General features: G+C 34.9%; 1 protein-coding gene across 5 annotated transcripts; it reads left to right on the plus strand.

Annotated features, from left to right (window-relative positions):
- Positions 1 to 4,787: 4,787 nt before the first annotated feature.
- LOC148606595 (uncharacterized) lies at positions 4,788 to 20,058 on the plus strand. 5 transcript variants are annotated; one of them, XM_088545602.1, is made up of 9 exons: positions 4,788 to 4,864; positions 7,814 to 8,016; positions 10,150 to 10,387; positions 11,225 to 11,292; positions 12,198 to 12,252; positions 14,409 to 14,488; positions 16,796 to 16,898; positions 18,140 to 18,248; positions 19,891 to 20,058. In XM_088545602.1, exons 2-9 carry the CDS (start codon positions 7,874 to 7,876, stop codon positions 20,046 to 20,048), a joined length of 954 nt encoding a protein of 317 aa, XP_088401728.1. In that variant the 5' UTR covers positions 4,788 to 4,864; positions 7,814 to 7,873; the 3' UTR covers positions 20,049 to 20,058. The 5 variants fall into 5 exon arrangements, with proteins under 5 accessions (XP_088401728.1, XP_088401730.1, XP_088401727.1 ...); XM_088545604.1 differs by having other exon boundaries at positions 4,854 to 4,872; XM_088545601.1 differs by lacking the exon at positions 4,788 to 4,864 and adding an exon at positions 4,894 to 5,042 and having other exon boundaries at positions 7,807 to 8,016.
- The last annotated feature ends 635 nt before the right edge of the window (positions 20,059 to 20,693 follow it).

Raw genomic sequence — 20,693 nt, forward strand, 5'->3', positions numbered from 1 at the left:
ATAGAAAGAATACTTCCCTGAGGAACTCCCATTTCCTGTTCCTTCTCCTCAGAAAAAGTCGAATTTCCCCTCACATTAAAATGACGATCTGACAAAAAATTAGACAAGAACAGAGGAAGTCTTCCTTTCAACCCCATATCAAATATATCTTTTAAAATATCATATTTCCACGTCGTGTCATAGGCTTTTTCTAAATCGAAAAAGACCGACAGAACATGTTCATTTTTAGCAAATGCATTTCTGATGAGCGTTTCAAAATGGACTAAATGGTCAAGAGTACTTCTGCCTTGCCTAAAACCACACTGAATATTAGTAAGTTGTGCTTCTCAAGGAACCACAAGGCGATCATTGACCATTCGTTCCATTGTCTTGCAGACGCAGCTTGTCAATGCGATCGGGCGATAATTTGAAGGATCCGTATGATCTTTTCCTGGTTTTGGAATAGGGACTACTGAAGCCGTTTTCCAGATGGACGGAACGTTACCAGAAGTCCATATCTCGTTCATTAACGCAAGAAGTGTATGAAGAGATGGATCAGGAAGATGTTTCAAAAGTTGATAGTGAATATTATCTAGCCCACTAGCTGTATCGTGGGCTTTAGCCAGTGACGATTTTAGTTCCTCTATAGAAAATTGAGAGTTGTAGGATTCAGCATTATTTGACTAGAAGTTTGAATTTGTCTTTTCTGCAGATGATTTAATTTTTTGAAAATCCGGTTTGTAGTTAGTTGAGGATGAATGTTTAGCGAACGTTTCGGCTAGCTTATTGGCGATATCTTTTTCGGTGGTTAGAGTGGTATTACCAACTTTAAGGTGTTTCACTGAAGAATTCGATTTTTTTCCTTTTACTTTTCTAATAAAATTCCATACTTTATTGAGGGGAGTGTGAGATTTAATATTAGAAACAAAATTTTTCCAAGAGGTTCGTCTGGCTTGTTTACATGTACGTCGAGCTTTTGCTCGAAATATTCGGAAGTTTGTCAGATTTGCTAGTGTAGGATTTTTGTCAAACCGGCGATGGGCCTTGTTGCGTTCTTCGATCGCTTTGTCGCACTCATCAGTAAACCATGGTTTACTAGGCCTTTTTGGATTTGTCGAGGTTTTAGGTATTGTTTTATTAGCAATTGATGTCAGTCTTTCATTAAATAATAAAATGGGATCTTCAACATCCTTCATCGTTTCTAATCGTAATTCTTCAAGACAGTGGGCTTCAAATGAAGCCCAATCTGCTTTCTCAAGTTTAAAACGAGGTTGACCTTCCTCCGTTTTGGAGGATAAATGCTCCAAAATAATTGGAAAATGATCACTCCCGCACAAGTCATCATGAACTCGCCATGTAAACTCTGAAAGTACGAGAGGATCACAAATGCTTAAGTCAATAGAGGAATACGATCCATTGCCTGAATGAAGGAACGTTGAAGATCCGTCATTAAATATGCACAAGTCTTCTTGCTGAAGGAGCTCCTCAACTTTTTTACCTTTATCATTCGTATGAATACTTCCCCATAAAGGATTATGAGCATTAAAGTCACCCAAAATAATAAATGGTTTGGGCAACTGTTTTACCAAATCATCTAATTTATATCTGCACAAAATTGAATTTGGGGGAATGTAAATGGAACAAACGGTTATGGTTTTATCAAGGGATAACCGAACGGCCACTGCTTGTAGATCGGTAGTTAAAGGAACTGAACTATGTATTACTCTGTCCCTAATAAAAATGGTAGATCCACCAGCAGCTCGTTCATTTGCCTCAGCAAATGTACTATACATTGTATATCCTTTTACGGAAATTTGATCCGTTTCTTTTAAATGAGTCTGAATACAACATTATGGGCACTAAATAAGGAAATAATTCATTGGAATGAAAATTATAACATGTATACATACTCCACACGTAAAAGGCGACTAAATAGTGCTCAGAACCCTTGTTAGGACGCTCTGCTCACAGTTTGTTTGTTTGTTGGGGTTTAACGTCCGAGCAGCAATGTTTCAGCTGTATTCAGACGATGAACATGAAATTGATGACAAAATGAACATGAAATGATGAAATGAAAAAGGAATGGGACACAAGGACAATGGGGTCGATAAATTTCTATTGCCACTGGAAATAGGGAGAGGTGGGTAGGGTCGGGCAATTTAGCCTCCTGTGCCGGAGCCCTACGGTTCCTACTCCGGGAGAATACCACAGTAGGGTTCTTTAACGTGCGAGGAACGTGGCATCTTTCCCAACACGGTGCACCACTATGGTTTGCGGTCAGGTTTTCCGTATTATAGCCTGACAACCCCAGCATGTAACACGCCAGGGGTACCCCATTCCACCACCTGGGGCACACATCCCAGTTGCTCTGTAGGCAGAGCGCCTAGCCTCTGGCTAGGTTTCTGAGCACTATTTAGTCGCCTTTTACGACAAGCTTAGCGCTGCTGTAGGCCTATTCTTTTAACACCCGGACCTGCACGGGGCCGTCAATTTCATGTTCATCGTCTGAATATAGCTGAAATATTGCTGCTCGGACGTTAAACCCCAACAAACAAAAACAAGCTTTGGAGAATGGGTTTAAGTGTTCTACATCTTAAACTGTTGGTATGCACTTTTGTCGAAAGCAAAAGCTGCATCCAGACCCAGATCTCTTTCTTTATGGTAATAAAATCAAAATAGTAGAAGAAACAAAATTCCTTGGATTACTTTTTGATAGTAAACTTTCTTTTCTTCCCCATATCAAATTACTTAAATCTAGGTGTCTTAAGGCACTAGATATTTTAAAAATGGTATCCAGTACTGATTGGAGTGCTGATACCTCAATTTTGTTAAATTTGTTTAGATCTTTAGTTAGGTCTAAACTTGACTATGGATCTATTGTTAATGGTTCCGCCAAAAAATCCTACCCTAAAATTTTGGACGCTGTTCACCACCAGACTTTGCCTTGGTGCCTTCAGAAGCTCTCCTATTGAGAGCCTTTATGCCGAGGCAAATGAACCATCCCTTGGAGCCAGACGTTTGAAATTAGGTCTTCAATATTAAGTAAATTTATGGCCTACCCTGATAGTCCTGCCTATGACTGCGACATTAATCCTATTTATATCGACATTTATCGAAAACATGAAATTAAAACTCCTTTTTGAATTCGAATAAAATCTCACTTGGAAGCAATTCGTCTTGAGACCAATGCAGTGACACCTGTTGTTACTTTGAAGTGCCCTCCATGGGAGCTTCCATACCCTTCTTTCATTTTTGATCTGCGTGGATATAAAAAGTCCGATACCAGTCCTTTATTTTTACAACAAAAGTTTTCTGAAATTAAAGCAAATTATCCAGATATTTCGACGGTGTATACAGATGGCTCAAAAGATGTCGATAGCGTTGCATGTGCTGCTGCCCATGGTGACAGAACTGCAACTGAACGGTTGCCATCGAACGCTTCCATATTCACAGCTGAAGCTCTAGCCATCTTGTTAGCACTTAAATTGATTACTCAATCTAATCATTCACAGTTTATTATTTGTTCTGACTCGTTGAGCAGTCTTTTGGCAATTAAGAGTCACAAACTGAAAAACACTCTTATTTTACAAATTTTGTATTTTATTCATCGACTTCGAAAATTTGATAAAGAGATTGTTTTTCTCTGGGTACCCAGTCATGTTGGTATTCATGGGAATTCAGTTGTAGACAGGATTGCCAAGAAGGCATTAAATGAAATAATAAAGGACGTTAGTTTGCCATACACCGATTTTAGACCTTTAATAAGAAAATATATTTTGAAGATGTGGTAGGACCGATGGGACGGTCTTGAACACAACAAACTCCATTCCATAAAACCCGATCTAGGTGTTCATCAATCCGGATCGGGCAATCGCAAAGAGCAAGTGGTCGCATTGGACATTCTAGATCTACACATTGCCATTTGCTTGTTGGCGATCCTCGACCTGAGTGTATCCCATGTGATTGCCCTTTCTCTATCAAACATGTTCTTTTAGATTGTGTGGATTTTGCCAACACCAGGCAAAATTATTTTGACTGCGCCAATATGTTTGATTTGTTCAAGACCGTTTTATCTAAAAACATTATCGATTTCTTTACAAAAATTTCTTTGCCAACACCAGGCAAAATTATTTTGACTGCGCCAATATGTTTGATTTGTTCAAGACCGTTTCATCTAAAAACATTATCGATTTCTTGTGGGACATCGGTTTATTTAATAAAATCGAAATTGGATACCTTCCTTGATTTTTCAATATTTTAAATGTTTTATCGAAGTTATGTTTCTATATGTATTTTATGTCTTAGGTTCACCTTTTATATACCTTTTATATGTAAATAGCTGCTTGTTTTAATTTCATTATTTTATGAAGAGACTTTGATCTTGTTTTTAATAGTTTCCTTGCATTAAATGTACTTGCCGTGATGTGGCCCTGGTCGCCGAAACGGCATTAAACAACAACAATCAATCAATCAATCAATCAATCTGAATATACATGTAGCTGAAATATTGCTGCTCGGACGTTAAACCCCAACAAACAACAAAAAAAAACTAAAAAAAAACAACATTGGCTTGCCTAGTAGAAACCATTTTGGTAAAAATAAGTCAAGAAGAAACACTGTCGTTCATCCATTCCTTAAGTACGTCAGCATTTACGATCATAATATTTTTTTATTCGAAATTTAATAGAAAAATATATTATAGATTTATAATAAAAACAATCATGCCCATCATTTGTTGTTTGGAATTTTTATTGGATCCTTAATATTTGACCACCGAAAAGGGTTACCCCTTAGTACATTTGGTTCATTTCGCAGTTTAGAACAACCTGCATTCATAGGAGTTTCAATCCCCTGTATAAATTTACCCATTATGATATTCTTACAGGTTTATTTGTTGGGTTTTTTTTTTGTATGCTAGAAACATTTTTCAACTACCAAGGGGGTTCATTATTTCGTTTAGTTAAAGTCATTGTTTTAAATAACCCCCACATTTCTTAATTTTCGTTGGACAACATGGCTAAATTAAGCCTACAAGCCACTATTGTCACTTCGACACTACATATGTAAGTTCAGTGCATATGATTTTATGTCGATCTGTCCCCAATCATTAACTTGATGCATTAGGAATTCAAACAATTAAAATATTGAACATACTTATTGAAAATAAATTAACTTATCCTTTCCTATGTCTTTTCTTAAATTTTACAATATAAATGAATAGCTGTAAAATTGTAGCTCTTGATCTTTTTTTTTTATTTTGCGATCTAATGTTTAAAAAATACAAGAGCTTTTTTCTCCATTTATTAGTCAAGAAGTTAGATACCTACCTTGAAAGTGCAATGACCGCTCTTAGAAGACATTGAGCTAATAATGGAATGGGAATTTCCCTACATTTCACAAAGTGACTTTTCGCAAATTGATTTTAGTATTTTACACCATGTGACTGCTTTTTAGTATAGGTACATTGCCTTTGGATTGGTTTGTTTTGGCTTTTTTTGTCATTTTGCCCAAACTTAATATGATTTCAGGCTTTGCCCGTTATAGATGGAGCAGTTTATACTCAAATTACAATTAACCAGTTTTGTTGTATTGCTGATGTCTTAATCAGTAGGAATATGCAAGACCTCCTATAATGCATGATCTGCATCTCTGTTATAAGTTTCCCCGTGCAGGTCCGGGTGGTAAAAGAATAGGCCTGCAGCAGCGCTAAGCTTGTCGTAAAAGGCGACTAAATAGTGCTCAGGAACCTAGCCGGGGGCTAGGCGCTCTGCCCACAGAGCAAATGGGATGTGTGCCCCAGGTGGTGGAATGGGGTACCCCTGGCATGTTACATGCTGGGGTTGTCAGGCTATAATACGGAAAACCTGACCGCAAACCATAGTGGTGCACCGTGTTGGGAAAGATGCATAGTCAGTGAAATTTGATAGGTAGGGTCAAGAAATTCAAACCAAAGACAATTTTTTTAAGGCCTGAAAATTGCCATTTTTTTTTAAATGTAATAAAAATGTGCACCGTGTTGGGAAAGATGCCATGTTCCTCGCACGTTAAAGAACCTTGCTGTGGTATTCGATCGGAGTAGGAACCTTTGCGCTCCGCCACAGGAGGCTAAATTGCCCGACCTTACCCACTTCCCCTTGTTCCAGTGGCAATCAACATTTGTCGACCCTATTATCCTTGTGACCCATTCTTTTTTTTCATTTCATGTTCATTTTATCATCAATTTCATGTTCATCGTCTGAATATAGCTGAAATATTGCTGCTCGGACGTTAAACCCCAACAAACAAACAAACAAACAATAAAAATGTGTTTTTATTTTTTAATTTAAAGTAAATTTACAATAGCATTATAATGGATTTCTTCCTATAAAAATTCTGAAATTTACATGAATTGATCATCTATTATCATTTTGCATTACAAAGCCATGATCAGATCTGTCACCAGTCAACTAGTGGAGGGTCCAGAGAATCACCTCCCAACCAGATCCACCAAAGCCATGATCAGATCTGTCACCAGTCAACCAGTGGAGGGTCCAGAGAACCACCTCCCAAGCAGATCCACCAAAGCCATGATCAGATCTGTCAACAGTCAATCAGTGGAGGATCCAGAGAACCATCTCCCAACCAGATCCACCAAAGCCATGATCAGATCTGTCACCAGTCAATCAGTGGAGGGTCCAGAGAATCACCTCCCAACCAGATCCACCAAAGCCATGATCAGATCTGTCACTAGTCAATCAGTGGAGGGTCCAGAGAATCACCTCCCAACCAGATCCACCAAAGCCATGATCAGATCTGTCACCAGTCAATCAGTGGAGGGTCCAGAGAATCACCTTCCAACCAGATCCACCAAAGCCATGATCAGATCTGTCAACAGTCAACCAGTGGAGGGTCCAGAGAATCACCTCCCAACCAGATCCACCAAAGCCATGATCAGATCTGTCAACAGTCAACCAGTGGAGGATCCAGAGAATCACCTCCCAACCAGATCCACCAAAGCCATGATCAGATCTGTCACCAGTCAATCAGTGGAGGGTCCAGAGAATCACCTCCCAACCAGATCCACCAAAGCCATGATCAGATCTGTCAACAGTCAACCAGTGGAGGATCCAGAGAATCACCTCCCAACCAGATCCACTGGAGCCATGATCAGATCTGTCAACAGTCAACCAGTGGAGGATCCAGAGAACCACCTCCCAACCAGATCCACCAAAGCCATGATCAGATCTGTCACCAGTCAACCAGTGGAGGGTCCAGAGAATCACCTCCCAACCAGATCCACCAAAGCCATGATCAGATCTGTCACCAGTCAATCAGTGGAGGGTCCAGAGAATCACCTCCCAACCAGATCCACCAAAGCCATGATCAGATCTGTCACCAGTCAACCAGTGGAGGGTCCAGAGAATCACCTCCCAACCAGATCCACCAAAACCATGATCAGATCTGTCAACAGTCAACCAGTGGAGGGTCCAGAGAATCACCTCCCAACCAGATCCACCAAAGCCATGATCAGATCTGTCAACAGTCAACCAGTGGAGGATCCAGAGAACCACCTCCCAACCAGATCCACCAAAGCCATGATCAGATCTGTCACCAGTCAACCAGTGGAGGATCCAGAGAATCATCTCCCAACCAGATCCACCAAATATCCAGTGGCGGATCCAGAGAAACAACTCCCAACCACATCCACCTAAGCTATCAGTCAATTTTTTAGTCTTACGTCTGTCAAATATAGTTGTGCGGATCTTTTCAGGGACTGAACTATGTTATGATTACAAGATTTATTGTCGATTAAGTATATTAATTCTAGTAATTATTCATTTACATTAGTTTATAGGGGTTGTTACTGCAATGCTACAAATATAGCTAATCATGTGGACCATATTGTAACCAGACCATGTACAATATAATGAGATGTTTATTGAGTGGAAAGCCTGAGACTTACTTGTCTAAGGATTATAATGGATTTAGGAAAAGTATTAGCTTTTTATGGAATGGTGTCCATGTCAGATTACTATCAGGATCTCAAAAACTGCATTGGTAATTAATTAATACTTCATTCTTTATTATTTTTCTGTAGCAACTTTACAGAGGGACTGGCACAATTGATATATATATTTGTTCTGAGATGGTCCTTAAGTATACCTTCATTAGGGTTCAACCCTTTTGATTTCTAGGATCAATTTTGAAATAAAAAGGCAGAGTTGATGCTTTATGTTTAAAACAATCCAGGATGAACAATTGGGTAAAACAAAAAGTGTTACAAAAAAAATCAGGATCTCAGGTTTGAAAAAAATCTAGGACTCAAAATTTTATCCTAGCCCCCAAACCCTTTATTGGAAATTTTTGTTGAAATGAATTAAAGTTGGGGGGAAACAAATGAGCAAATAATAGCCTGGAGCCCCACTCACTCATATTCAATATCTCAGGATCCATTTCTAGAACATCTGGTATGGAGGAACTTTGCTATTTCAGTAAGACAAATTTTTGCAACAAGTGAGGGACATATGGCTGTTTGTTGTAATCATGATTATATCAAACAGCTGGTCGTGGCCACTAGAATTCTGACTTTTAAGAATGTCACACCGTGATAACTCTGTTCACATGTTATCAATTTAGGACCAATCGCTTTAATTACTATAGTGCACTACTTCTACTGTATTCACAATTGCTCACATGTAAATAACAATAAAAATTTTTGCGACACAGTCGGTATATTTTCGCTTTTTACCCTTTTGACCTTAAGGATGCTCTTCTATGGAAACGCAAGTCACCTGATCGCAATTCTGTTTCCCGATTTGCCAAATACAGATAACTAAGTGGCGTTCAAAAAAATGTTTCAACATGTAAATTAGGTGCCATGTGTTATTTTCTTGAAAGAAATGTAGAAATTAATAAATAAAAAGAAGAAATTTTTACTGCGTCGGCTATCTTTTTTTAAAGATAGTACTTATTTAGTTTTCTGGCTATGTTTTAGTTCTGATTTCACTTTATTTCAAATACAAATTAGGTATTTATGATATTCTTTTTATTCAATGCTCACATAAGAAAAATATGGAAATTTGTTCTCCCTGTAAGAATTTTGCTTTCAGGTTGTTACCTGATAAGGCATTTTCTACAGAGGTTCACACTTTGTAAAGTAAGACTTATTATTAACTAAATAATGTTTTGATTGTAAATTGGTTAATGGCACTGCTACTTTATGCAATAATTTTAATATTCTATGTTAAAAAGAAGTCAATTATGAAAGTTGTTAGAAGCAGATGTCAATAAAAAATATACAAAATTTAAATTTAAAAATGTGAGAACAACTTATACAATTATGGTGTATTTAGGTTTCTCATTGACTTCATTGGTAGGTCAATCCAGGTCTTTCACTTTATGTGAACAGGTATTCAATTTCCTTATGTACATGTAGCAGATTACTCCCAACCTGCTAATGGAAACTATACAGTAGTAGAGATGTTGATATCACTATGAGGATATCACAGAAAAGTAAATACATACAATGTATATGTTGATGTCACAGAAAAATAAATACATATATGTTAATGTCACAGAAAAATAAATACATATATGTTATTGTCACAAAAAACTGAATACACATAAGTACGATGATGTCACAGAAAAATGAATACATATTTGTTGATCGCACAGAAAATTAAATACACGCATGTCGATCTCACAGAAAAATGAATACGTATTGATGTCACAAAAAAATGAATACGTATTTGTTGATCTCAAAGAGAAATAAATACACATATGTCGATGTCACAGAAAAATGAATACATATATGCTAATGTGTAATAAGGGTACCCCGGTAATAACAAAATTATCCAACACTAATTTGATTTGCATACTATTGCATCATAATCAGTAAATCAGAGGTCATATCACCACAAAGAACAATTTACAAAAAACAATAATTTCTCATTATTTTAGAAGAAACTGAGTATTTTACAAACCTAGGACTGATATAAAAAAAAAAGAATTTGTAAAAGACCTTTTTAGAAGCATTTCCTCATACCCCTGATTTAGGAGTCTGTTATGCAGATATTTAAGGAAATCAGATAGAGAAGAATATGTTTTCTAAGAAATATACTATTTAGTCCTAAATGGATTCTGTAAAGTGATAGATTCTGTTCATTTTTAACAACTCTCAATTTATTTCAGGAAAACTAAGAAGCTGTCAGTCAAATTGTATGGTGAAGTATTGTTTGGTATACATCCTGTCCAGCTTGCACTCCAAGCCAGGAAAAGATGTTTCAACAAACTTTACATCAAAGAGACTTCAGAGCCAACAGGAACAGAATCGTACATCAATGCAGCATTGTTAGCAGAGGGTCTTGTGGAGAAGACTTGGGTATCTAAGTTTGTACTGGATAAACTAGCTGATGGCAGGCCACATCAGGTACATGTATCGAATCTGTATTTTTTGCAAAATTGGATTTTTGTTTGCCGTTAACAACACCATATTAATGACATTTTTATGCTATTAAAGTACTGTGTAAAAGCAATAAAACAATAAGTAGTACAAAGAACAATAGGATAATAAATTGGAAAGAGAATAAACAAAATGTGATCATGAGTGCTGAAGATTTCCTAGATTTCAATGTGTTAAATCCTTAAGCGTTCTTGGCATGAGTGCCAAAAGCAAACCTTCTGCTAATTAAGGCCATAACCTAACACAGGGCTCAATATTTTGTGGTCATAAATGTTGGTATGACACCAGAACGTTGTAGGTATCTGTTTTTAATAGGGCATCAATGTAAAAACCAGGTAGTGGGTGGCACATCACAAATTTGTTTTCTTAGTAAAATTTTCATCCGTTTCATATAACAACTGCATCCTTTCTTAAAGTTGAATGTTGCTTTTTGATTAACTACAACAATAAAAGAGAAATAAATTACAAAGTAAGCATTGAAATTCATTGAAACAGAGACATAACTCTTTACTTGATACAAAATTTGGTTGAATTGTTAGGGAACTTTAAAATCCTTTTCTGAGCCATCCATTGCCGGTTTGATAAAATCTTTTAATTATTTGACATACTTATGATATAGACATTACATTGAATCGAACAAATCAGTAGGATTAAACAAATTTACCCTGTGCCACCAATTTCATGGGATCTGCATGATTTGGCATGAACAGCCTCTTAATATTAATAATAAACGGAGAAGGCATAGTACAAATACCAAGAACATGTTTATGTATGACGTATGTATATTTATTAACATCATTTCAGGGAATATGTTTAGATGCAGGCCCTTTGAATGTTTCTGATTTAGATTTATCAGAAGATTTGGATATGAGGTATATTTTAGTATATGATGTTTTTATACCTGTGTCCCAAAGTGATGAAAGCAGTTAAGTAGTGGCTTCACCCTATCCATTCATCTGACTGTCTGTCTGTTAGTACATCATGTTAAGGGCGTATTACATTGTGTAATCTGTATCTCAAAAAGTATTTTACAAACTTATTATAGTATTTATATGCATACGAAAGATATTCACCATCTAATTAGAAGCAGTCTTTGTAGGAATTATGTAAATTTGGTTATATGTGAGAAAGGCTACACATTTGTATTTTTATTTTTAAGTTGTATGGGTCTATATAATGAAATGCATAATCATTCATTCTAATCTGTCTGAAAAGTCTTAGGAGATAATTCACATTGAAAATCCCATAGTTTCTTATTGTATTTCAGTGTCATTTACAGAGTTATCTCCCTTAGTTTCGGATTCTTTAGTATATTCTTTATAATTCATATCTCCTATATAAAGAAAGAGCTATATGAAAATCTGCATGTTAATATCCGTCCACTCTATCATTTTAAATAAAATTTCAAAAATGAAAATATAGGCTTTCTAACCATGTATCACATATTACATGATTCTTATCTGGAATGCTGCTTAAAGAGAAATGCTAACACGTTTCTTTCAACTAATCAGATTTGTATAAATAACCAATTTGCAACAACAAATTTTAGATAGTGTAATATCGAAAATACATAGCTATCCCCAGAAGGAGAGTAAGTGACTGAATCATATATATATATATATATATCTGTCAATAGATTTTTGTCTCCAGATGATTAAATATATTAAAGGCAATGCTTTTTTTGCAATGTATTGCATTGCACATGCAGGAGTTATGGACCATTTCCACTTATAATAATGAACAATTAGCGGATAAACTTTATGTTTTATTTTTGTAGTCTGACTTCAAATCAAAGAAGATTTCCAGTTTGGCTGTTACCATATAGGGTTAAGGTAATTAATGACAGTTTAATTTTAATAATTAAAGGGGGATTATTATATTCTTCATTCTTCTATTAATGCTCCATCAACTTAGGCAGTTCAAAGTTGATTTTGGCCTCAAAATTTGAAATTGTTCAAATTGAAGATTTTTATCATTTTTTATTCTCCTAAGTGTTTACACCAGCTAGTTCAATAATATTTAGGCCAAAACAGAAATGCATCCCGTCATTGTAGCACCAACAAAATTGCCTAAATGATAAAAAATCCACAAAATCTCAATATTTCAGCATATATTTGACGGTTTTTGTGGAAAACAAATGTGGCCGCATGTATGTCCATTCTTGTTCTTTATATATATTGTATTGTATATTTTGGATAAACAAGGATGCGGCCACTTCTGTTTTAGGCAAAAACCATCACAAATATGTGCAAAAATGCAACAAAATGCAAGATTTCTCTAATACTGTGTTAATTTTTACTGCTATTAGGTCAAAACATTCATGATAAACCAAATTTGGCTGAGATGTATTTACTACAGCCATTATCTTTTCAAATAAACTAACTAGTATAGATGAAAAAAAAAATCTTTAAAAAACATTGAAAACTGGGGCCAAAGTAGTACCTTACCAAATCTACTCCTTTCTAATCTTAACTTTTTTATTAGCTCACCTGGCCCAAAAGGATTTTTTTTCTAAATGCTTGCAGATTAGGACAGGATTCTTGGTACATACGATCACCATGATAGGTTACAGGCCAAGTGTTCATTTTGTTCCACTATGATGAGATTTACATTGGATTAATTAAAACTAAAAAAATTCACAGTGTGGAGTTTGAAACTACCATTCTGAGTAACAGAAATCAGTGAGAAATAAAGAAAAAAATCATTTTTAAAGATCTTTTATGTTGTTGCAATATTTTTTATTGACTGAAAAAAACACTCTAATTCCTTCTTTATCAGGTCCTTTTACATTAATTTCTTTTGCAAACAAATTTACTTCAGTATCCAACATGGGAACGCATGCGGTGTGTGAGCACCCTCACTAAGGTTTTTTAATTTTCAGGAAAATCTGTTGCCATATTGGAGTTAATGCCCTTTTTAATTTTTAATGTTTTTTTTTTTTTTTTTTTGTAAATTTCCCCTGATACTACCAGACCAATTAGAACCAAACATTGTATGGCTATTCCCTTGGGAGTTCTGCATAAAACTGATTTGAAGATTTTTGATCCTTTGAAAAACATGGCCACAGTTACTGAAAAGTAGAATTTCACATTTATCTCTGCAGCTTTTAGGTTTAGCCAAATTCTGACAAGGGTAAAATGTTCATCTACTTGACCAATTGGAATTAAATTCGGTGAGAATGTTCCTTACTGTATTTTACATAGAACTTTTTAGAGATTTTTTTATCTATCGGAAAATGTGGTCGATGTTACTAAAAATGGAACAAGTGGATCAGTCAGAAGTTTTTATCATATATCTCGAAAACTGTTACTCTTTCAATTGTGGAAATGATTGTTATTATAAGGACTACAAAAGTCTCCAGGGCATAAATGTTGTCAGAAGACTTTTTGTAAGAGTTATTGCCATGAAAGGTGAAAAATGATGTTTTTTACAGTTTTCAGCCAATTTCTTGAAAACTGAAATAGATACAATGAAATTTTCTATTGCTGAATTGATCCTTATGAATTTGCCGTGATCAAAAGTGTTAGAAGACTCCTTGTTAGAGTTATTGCCCTTGCAAGGTGAAAAAAGATTTTTTTAGCAGTTTTCAGTCAATATCTTTAAAACTATAATAGATAGGATGAAACTTTCAATTGATGAAATGATCCTTATGATAAGTCCCGCCAAAGTCTACTTGGGGTCAAAATTGTTGACAAATCCTTGTTAGAGTTATTGTCCTTGAAAGGCAAAAATTTTAATTTTAATGTCAAATGCTCCCTAAGTTGCAATTTTTCAGTGAAATCATGCGAAATTTTGATATTAATATAATATATGTATATCTGAATGAAACTTTCAGTTGAAATTATTTAGCTAGTACTTGTATATGTAGTATTATATTTTTAGGTTATATATTATAATCAATGTTTAACATTTGTTTCACTTTCAACTATTTGTTGCTATTTACAAAGGGAAAAATTCTTATACACAGATTTACTATACATTGATATAGGATCCACAGAATCTTGGTGCCATTCTGAGATCATCATATTTCCTTGGAGTGGAACAAGTAGTTATTCCAACAGTTCACACGTATGTCTGTATAAGCTTGCATTATTTGTTCCCCTTTCCCACTGCAGCACAGTGCAGATACATGAATAATACTTGGTATTTGTCTGACATTTTGAACGCTTTTTGAGCTATTACCATCACTAGGCGTCTGTTGTCATTAACAAATTTTCAAAACTTTTCTGACACTATTGACCAATTAAAACCAAACTTGGTATGAATGTTCCTTGGGGTATCCTGCATAAAACTGATGTGAGAATTTTTTTATCTGTTGAAACACATGGCTGTCTTTGTTTAAAAAAAAACATAAGGGTCGGACAGAAATTTTCCCCATATATCTTGAAAACCATCAGGTTCAGCAACATTTTGACTGAATAAGAAAGTTCAGAATGATGAGATCTATCTACCATTCAGCTATGTTGGAGTTATTACCCTTATACACATAAAGAGTGCTTTTTTGGCTATTTTAAACATTATCTTTAAACCAAACTTAATATGAATGTCCCTTAGGGTGTTTTGCATAGAATTGATTTGGGGATTATGGATGTGTCAAACAGTATGGCTGCTGTTGCTTAATGTAGAACATAGACAAAAGACAAAAGTGTTTCTCAAATACATGTATCTCCAAAACCATTAGGGTTAGCCAAATTTTGAGTGGGTAAAAGTTTCAGCATGATGTGATCTATCTTTTGTCTTATCTATTCAGCCAAAGTTGAGTAATTGCCCTTTCCCTCTCCTCCTTTGAAACTACCGGACCACTTTGAACCAAATTTGGTATAAATATTCCGCAGGGAATTTTGCTTAAATCTATATTGTGGATTTTTGATCTATGGAAAAACATGGATGCTGTTACTAAAAATAGAACAAAAGGGTCAAAACTGATAGGTTTAGCCAAATTCTTTCAGTTGCTAGAATGATCCTTTTTATAAGCATGATAAAAGTCTGCATTGGATCAAAGTTGTCTGATGACTCCTTGTTATGCCAAGTTTGGTTCTACTTGGGATGGTTAAGAGTGTCAGAGGAGAAGATATTTGAAAGAAATAACATTTGGAAAGGCAAAAAAAGTTAACAATGGCCAAAAACTTCAACATAGTTTAACAGATTAACACAAAAATTTCACCACAGATAGATTCTCATGCTGAACTCTTTTACTCTATGTCGGAATTTGGTTTAAGCAAATTGGTTTGGAGATTTTTTCTAAGAAAGACATCTGTCCGACCCCTATGTTCTATTTTTAATCATGGCCATCATGTTTTTTTGACAAATCACAAATCCCTACTAGATTTCTATACAAAACACCCTACGGCACATTCATGCCAAGTTTGGTTCCAGTCAAAGAAGAAGATTTTGGAAAGAAATAACATTTAAAAAGCCAAAAATGTTGAAATCGAGCAATAATTCCAACATGACTTAACAGATTTACTCGAAGATTTGACCACTGTTAGATCACATCATGTTTGTCAGAAGTTGATTAAATTTGCAAAAAACTTCTGTCTGACACCTGTTTTATTTTTAGGTCTGTCAGCCATTTATTTTTACAAATCCAAAATAACTACTGGTACATCAGTTCTATGCAGAACACCTAAAGAAACTTTTATACCAAGTCAAATTCTAGTTTGTCGAGTAATTTCAGAGGAGATTGAGAGAGATAAATTGTTAATGACAACAATGGATGCCAAATGGTTGCAATAGCTCTCATGGCCGTTTGTGCCAGGTGAGCTAACAAGTTGATATTTTTTTAATGAATGGAACATGAATATTGACATTTGACATATTCAATTTTACTATTAAGAAGAAAAATGCATTTTATATTTCTGCTCCTGTAGAAATATATACTTATTTATATTTACTTTGAAGTAAAAATGTTGTTGCAGTCAGTTCAAATTTTTGCAGGCTGTGGATAGAATGTCACTTTCTAAATTTTTTTTTCATGAATAAGAGTAATGACTTGGTCCTCAGGTGAGAGTTCCAGGCTGTCAGTTACTCATTTCGTCTGAATTTGCAAGAAATTAACAAAAATGTTCCCAATTCCAGGGTATGCTACCCACCCCTAATCTCTTAAGGGAATCTGCATGGGAGATATTTTTTGTTTTGACCACCAAAAGGGATTACCCCCTCCCTTCCTCCCACATCTACTACTGGTACATGTATTACAATTTATTGATATTTACATGTATATGTTATATGTATGTAAACAGGTAGTGTGTCATTGTGTAAAAAAATAGACATATGAAAAAGTCCAATATATGAATCTTCAATGTTGATCTTTTTAAAATATATTTGTTCACTCATTAATGCATGAAAATTATCATTGTTTTTATTTAATTTTAGGTGCCCTTTGAACTCTATGACAAGTAAAGCTAGCTCTGGTGCAATGGAAATTATGAATCTGTCACAAATTAAAAATGATAAAGCAATATTGCATTTTATTCAGGTAAATTGATTTTCACCTTTTTCATTATGCCACAAGGAGTTCTGCTTTGTAAGGACTGTGTTGGCATCAACTTCACATAGGTTGTAATTTGACAGGATAAAAAAACATTAAATTTCGATCTTATCATAGGTTCACAGTGACTCATCTATCTATCTAATCCTCTTCAATGTACTGAGGTGCACATAAGGCCATCACCAGAGTCTTCCAATATTGCCTGTCTTGGGTCCAATGCTGTACTTATCCCCATGTCCAGCCTCTGTCCTTCATCTCCTTTTCGGTGGATCGTCTCCAGGTCTCTTTTGGTCTGCCTCTCTTCCTCTTGCCCGATATTGTCCATCGCATAGCCACCTTTGGGATGGAATCAGGGTGCATCCTGCAAACATGTCCTATCCAACTCCATTTACGTTAATCGGTTCTCTAAGGTTTCTCTAGTGTAGCTTGTTTTACATGGTAGGGTTGCTAGCCCTATGCAAAACCGTCCTCATTTCTCAGCATGGGACTGGCCTTGGCAAAGTTACAGATACTCAAGATAGTCATTATTTTTCTTCAGATTGTCACTTTAAATGGTAAAATAATTGAAATTTACTTGCCAGCTTGTGGTTACTTACGTTTCCACTACATTGTAATACTAGTATGGGAATTACCATTTAATTTTAGTAAGGGGATGGAGGCTAGGATCAAATTTGAAATAAAAAGGCAGGATTGAAATTTTCAAGAAATAAGAAAAACCAGGACAGTCCATAAGAAAAAAACTAAGCAGGATCTATTATTGCCCTATATTTTATGTTTATATTTAATATTCAAAAGACAGCACCAATATTTTCACAAAATATAAAAACAGGATAGAAAATGTAATTTTAGCCCCCACCTTAAAATTAATGGTAGTTCCCTGAATACAACTTTAATGACAACTTAGTGTTCAAATATGTGACATCTTGAGTGTCCTTGAAACCTTTAGTTCTAGAAAAAGAAGATATTATACACATTAAACTTTGGAAACTTGAACTTTTCACTGGAAAAACCATATGTATGAGAGTAATTAGCATTTGCAGTACATGTTATTGAGCCAGTTGTCATTTGAAATTTGTAATTTGGCCGCATCTTGATAGAGGAAACAAAATGGATTCCTGCAGAAAATGTGTATCAATTTATATTATGTGCCTTTTCATTGAAATTAAATGGCTGAAAGTATTGTTTCTTAGCTCTAAGCAAAATTTGAAATGCCCGTTTTACTGTTTCAGAAATGGAAAGACTCTGGTGGAAAGGTTATAGGAGCATCATTAGATAAAGATATGGAACCAATTCCTATTGAGGAGTATTCTGTGGAAGGTCCTATTTTATTGGTTGTTGGTAGGTGTACATGTCTCAAAAATATTAATTGGTGAAGTTCCTGGGAATATGTATTTTTTGCTGGCATTTTTTCATACTGTGTATATGGTATGTTCCATGTGTTTTAAAGTGTTTGTGTAGTTGTCACTCAAGAAATAGCTGTATTTAAGGTATGACCTTGTACACCTGTTCTTCCATCCATTCATAAGTTATTTAAGTTACAGTCTTTATAAAAATCAGATCAATTATTTGAGAGATTATAATGATCTTTGAGTTATAGACCTTTGAGCACTAAACAAAGGGGGATCTCACATAAATAATCTTCAGGTCTCACTAACCACTTTCGGGTCAAGTGGCCACCCCCCTATGTAGTACGAAAAACACACTGAACCTAGACATATGCATTGCAAGTGCATTATTTGTGTGTATTATGATTAAAAGTAGTCAAAATAAAGCCGAGAATGTGTCCTTTAAAATCATATATGTAATTAACTACAAAAGTGTATGAATATTGTTTACATGTGTGAGTAATTTGCCTCCATGCTGTCAGCAGAACAGGTAAAAATGTGGATTTTCAGTATTATTTATTGAAGTAAATTTTGTGAAGAATTTCTACAATCATCGTACCATTAGTATAATGATTTTGGAAGTCTTATTTTCCAAGCTTTGCAGCGGTATGCAACTTTAAGATGTCATTTGTCCTGGGAATTCTCAGTGAAACTTTGAAAATTACTTTTTTAACATGTAAAGTAATGGAAACATTAGAAGTGGTTAGTGAGACCTCAGCACAGAGATATACCCCTATTTACTCTCCATTGACATGTTGTCAATAGTAGTAGTCATTTGTATTGTCTATTCTACTGAATGAGGATCTCCATAATTTATTGTTTAAGGAGGTAGACCTAGGGTGAGAGACAACCCTTACAAATCATTGGAACATTTGTATAGAGTATGCAAGTCCCGTTCTAGTTTCATTTTCTTTACCGGAATTTCTGATGTAAAAAGTATTGAAAACCGAAGACCAATCTGCATTTTATTGTTTACTTCCGGGTACTTGAAACGCTGTATAACATCACAAAATCTTCCATCTGATGTTTTATCTTAATACTTTATCATGTACAGTTAGATATTTGTCATTTTGTATTGGTATTTTTTTTACACAAAAAGATGTTTTGTCCTTAACACTTAACTAAATGCTCTCTAAATGACAAATCTCCATGCTTTTGAATAGTAGACTAGGACCCATTCTCATGAAATCATGGGGTCACATGACAAGACTTACCTATCCTATTCAGAATTTGACATCAATCTCATATCAGCATGGCAGTAACTTGGATTGATTTCATTGTGTTTCAAATGCAAGATAAATGATAGGCTTCGGTGAAATTGAATATGATACAAACATATCACTGATTTCAAGGGTTCTATCCCTTACCCTAGGTCTACCTCCTTAAAATCACGTCATTCACTCAAACCTGAAATTCATACTTCTGTTTGTTTTGTGAGTGAACTGTCTGATTTCACACATTGGAAAATACAATGTTAAATAATTCAATAAAATGTGCAATGTTAAATAATTCAATAAAATGTGCAAACACGTGTAGTTGTATTCAATTAGAAAGATTTGCCTGATTTTAAATTTGTTTTAAATATTTTTTTTTAGGGAATGAAGAAAAAGGAATTAAGCACAGCATTTCATCTGTATGTGACAATCATGTCAGTATTAGTTCTGTAGATAATATTCATCCAATGATGGACTCACTCAATGTTTCTGTAGCAACTGGAATATTATTGTATCACTTGACTCAAAGTAAATCTTGACACAAGCATATATCCATAGTCTTTCTTATATCATGACTTAAGGAGGTAGACCTGGGGTAAGGGACATAACTCTTGAAAAAAGGGATATGTTTGTATCATATTCCATTTCACCAAAACCTATCAAGCTTTCATTTGAAACAGAATGAAATCAATCAAAAATACTTTGAAAATTACATAAGATTGATGTAAAATGTTGAATATAAACATTCCAATGATTTGTAAGATTTGTGTCCCATACCCTAGGTCTACCTCCTTAAGTTGGGTGACACATCATTTTTCTCAGTCTGGTCTTGTTTTGCCTCAAATATATTCAATCCATCTAGAAAATAACCAAAAAGCTAGTTAAAAGTAAATTATCCTGAAGCATCTGTGACATAGTTATTTAATTGCTGCATATATAGGGGAAAAATTGGGGCAAATTTTCCCACCATTTTCCAATGGTGCATTTCAACTAAATTTGACCTATCAATATCTTCGAAAAAAAATGTTAACATACACTTTGAATAAGGTTATACTTGAATAATGCAAGTAAATCTTTTCTTTTCATGTGCAAAACCTTGCATACATTTTGTCTGTTTCTAAGACAAACATATACTTTAAAGCTTGGTACCTTTGAACTCTTATGTTCTTTCTACTCTACAATTA

The sequence above is a fragment of the Perna viridis genome, chromosome 9, assembly GCF_037379345.1.
Source record: "Perna viridis isolate PV_CMFRI_1.1 ecotype Kerala chromosome 9, ASM3737934v1, whole genome shotgun sequence".
Classification (NCBI taxonomy): Eukaryota; Metazoa; Mollusca; class Bivalvia; order Mytilida; family Mytilidae; genus Perna; species Perna viridis.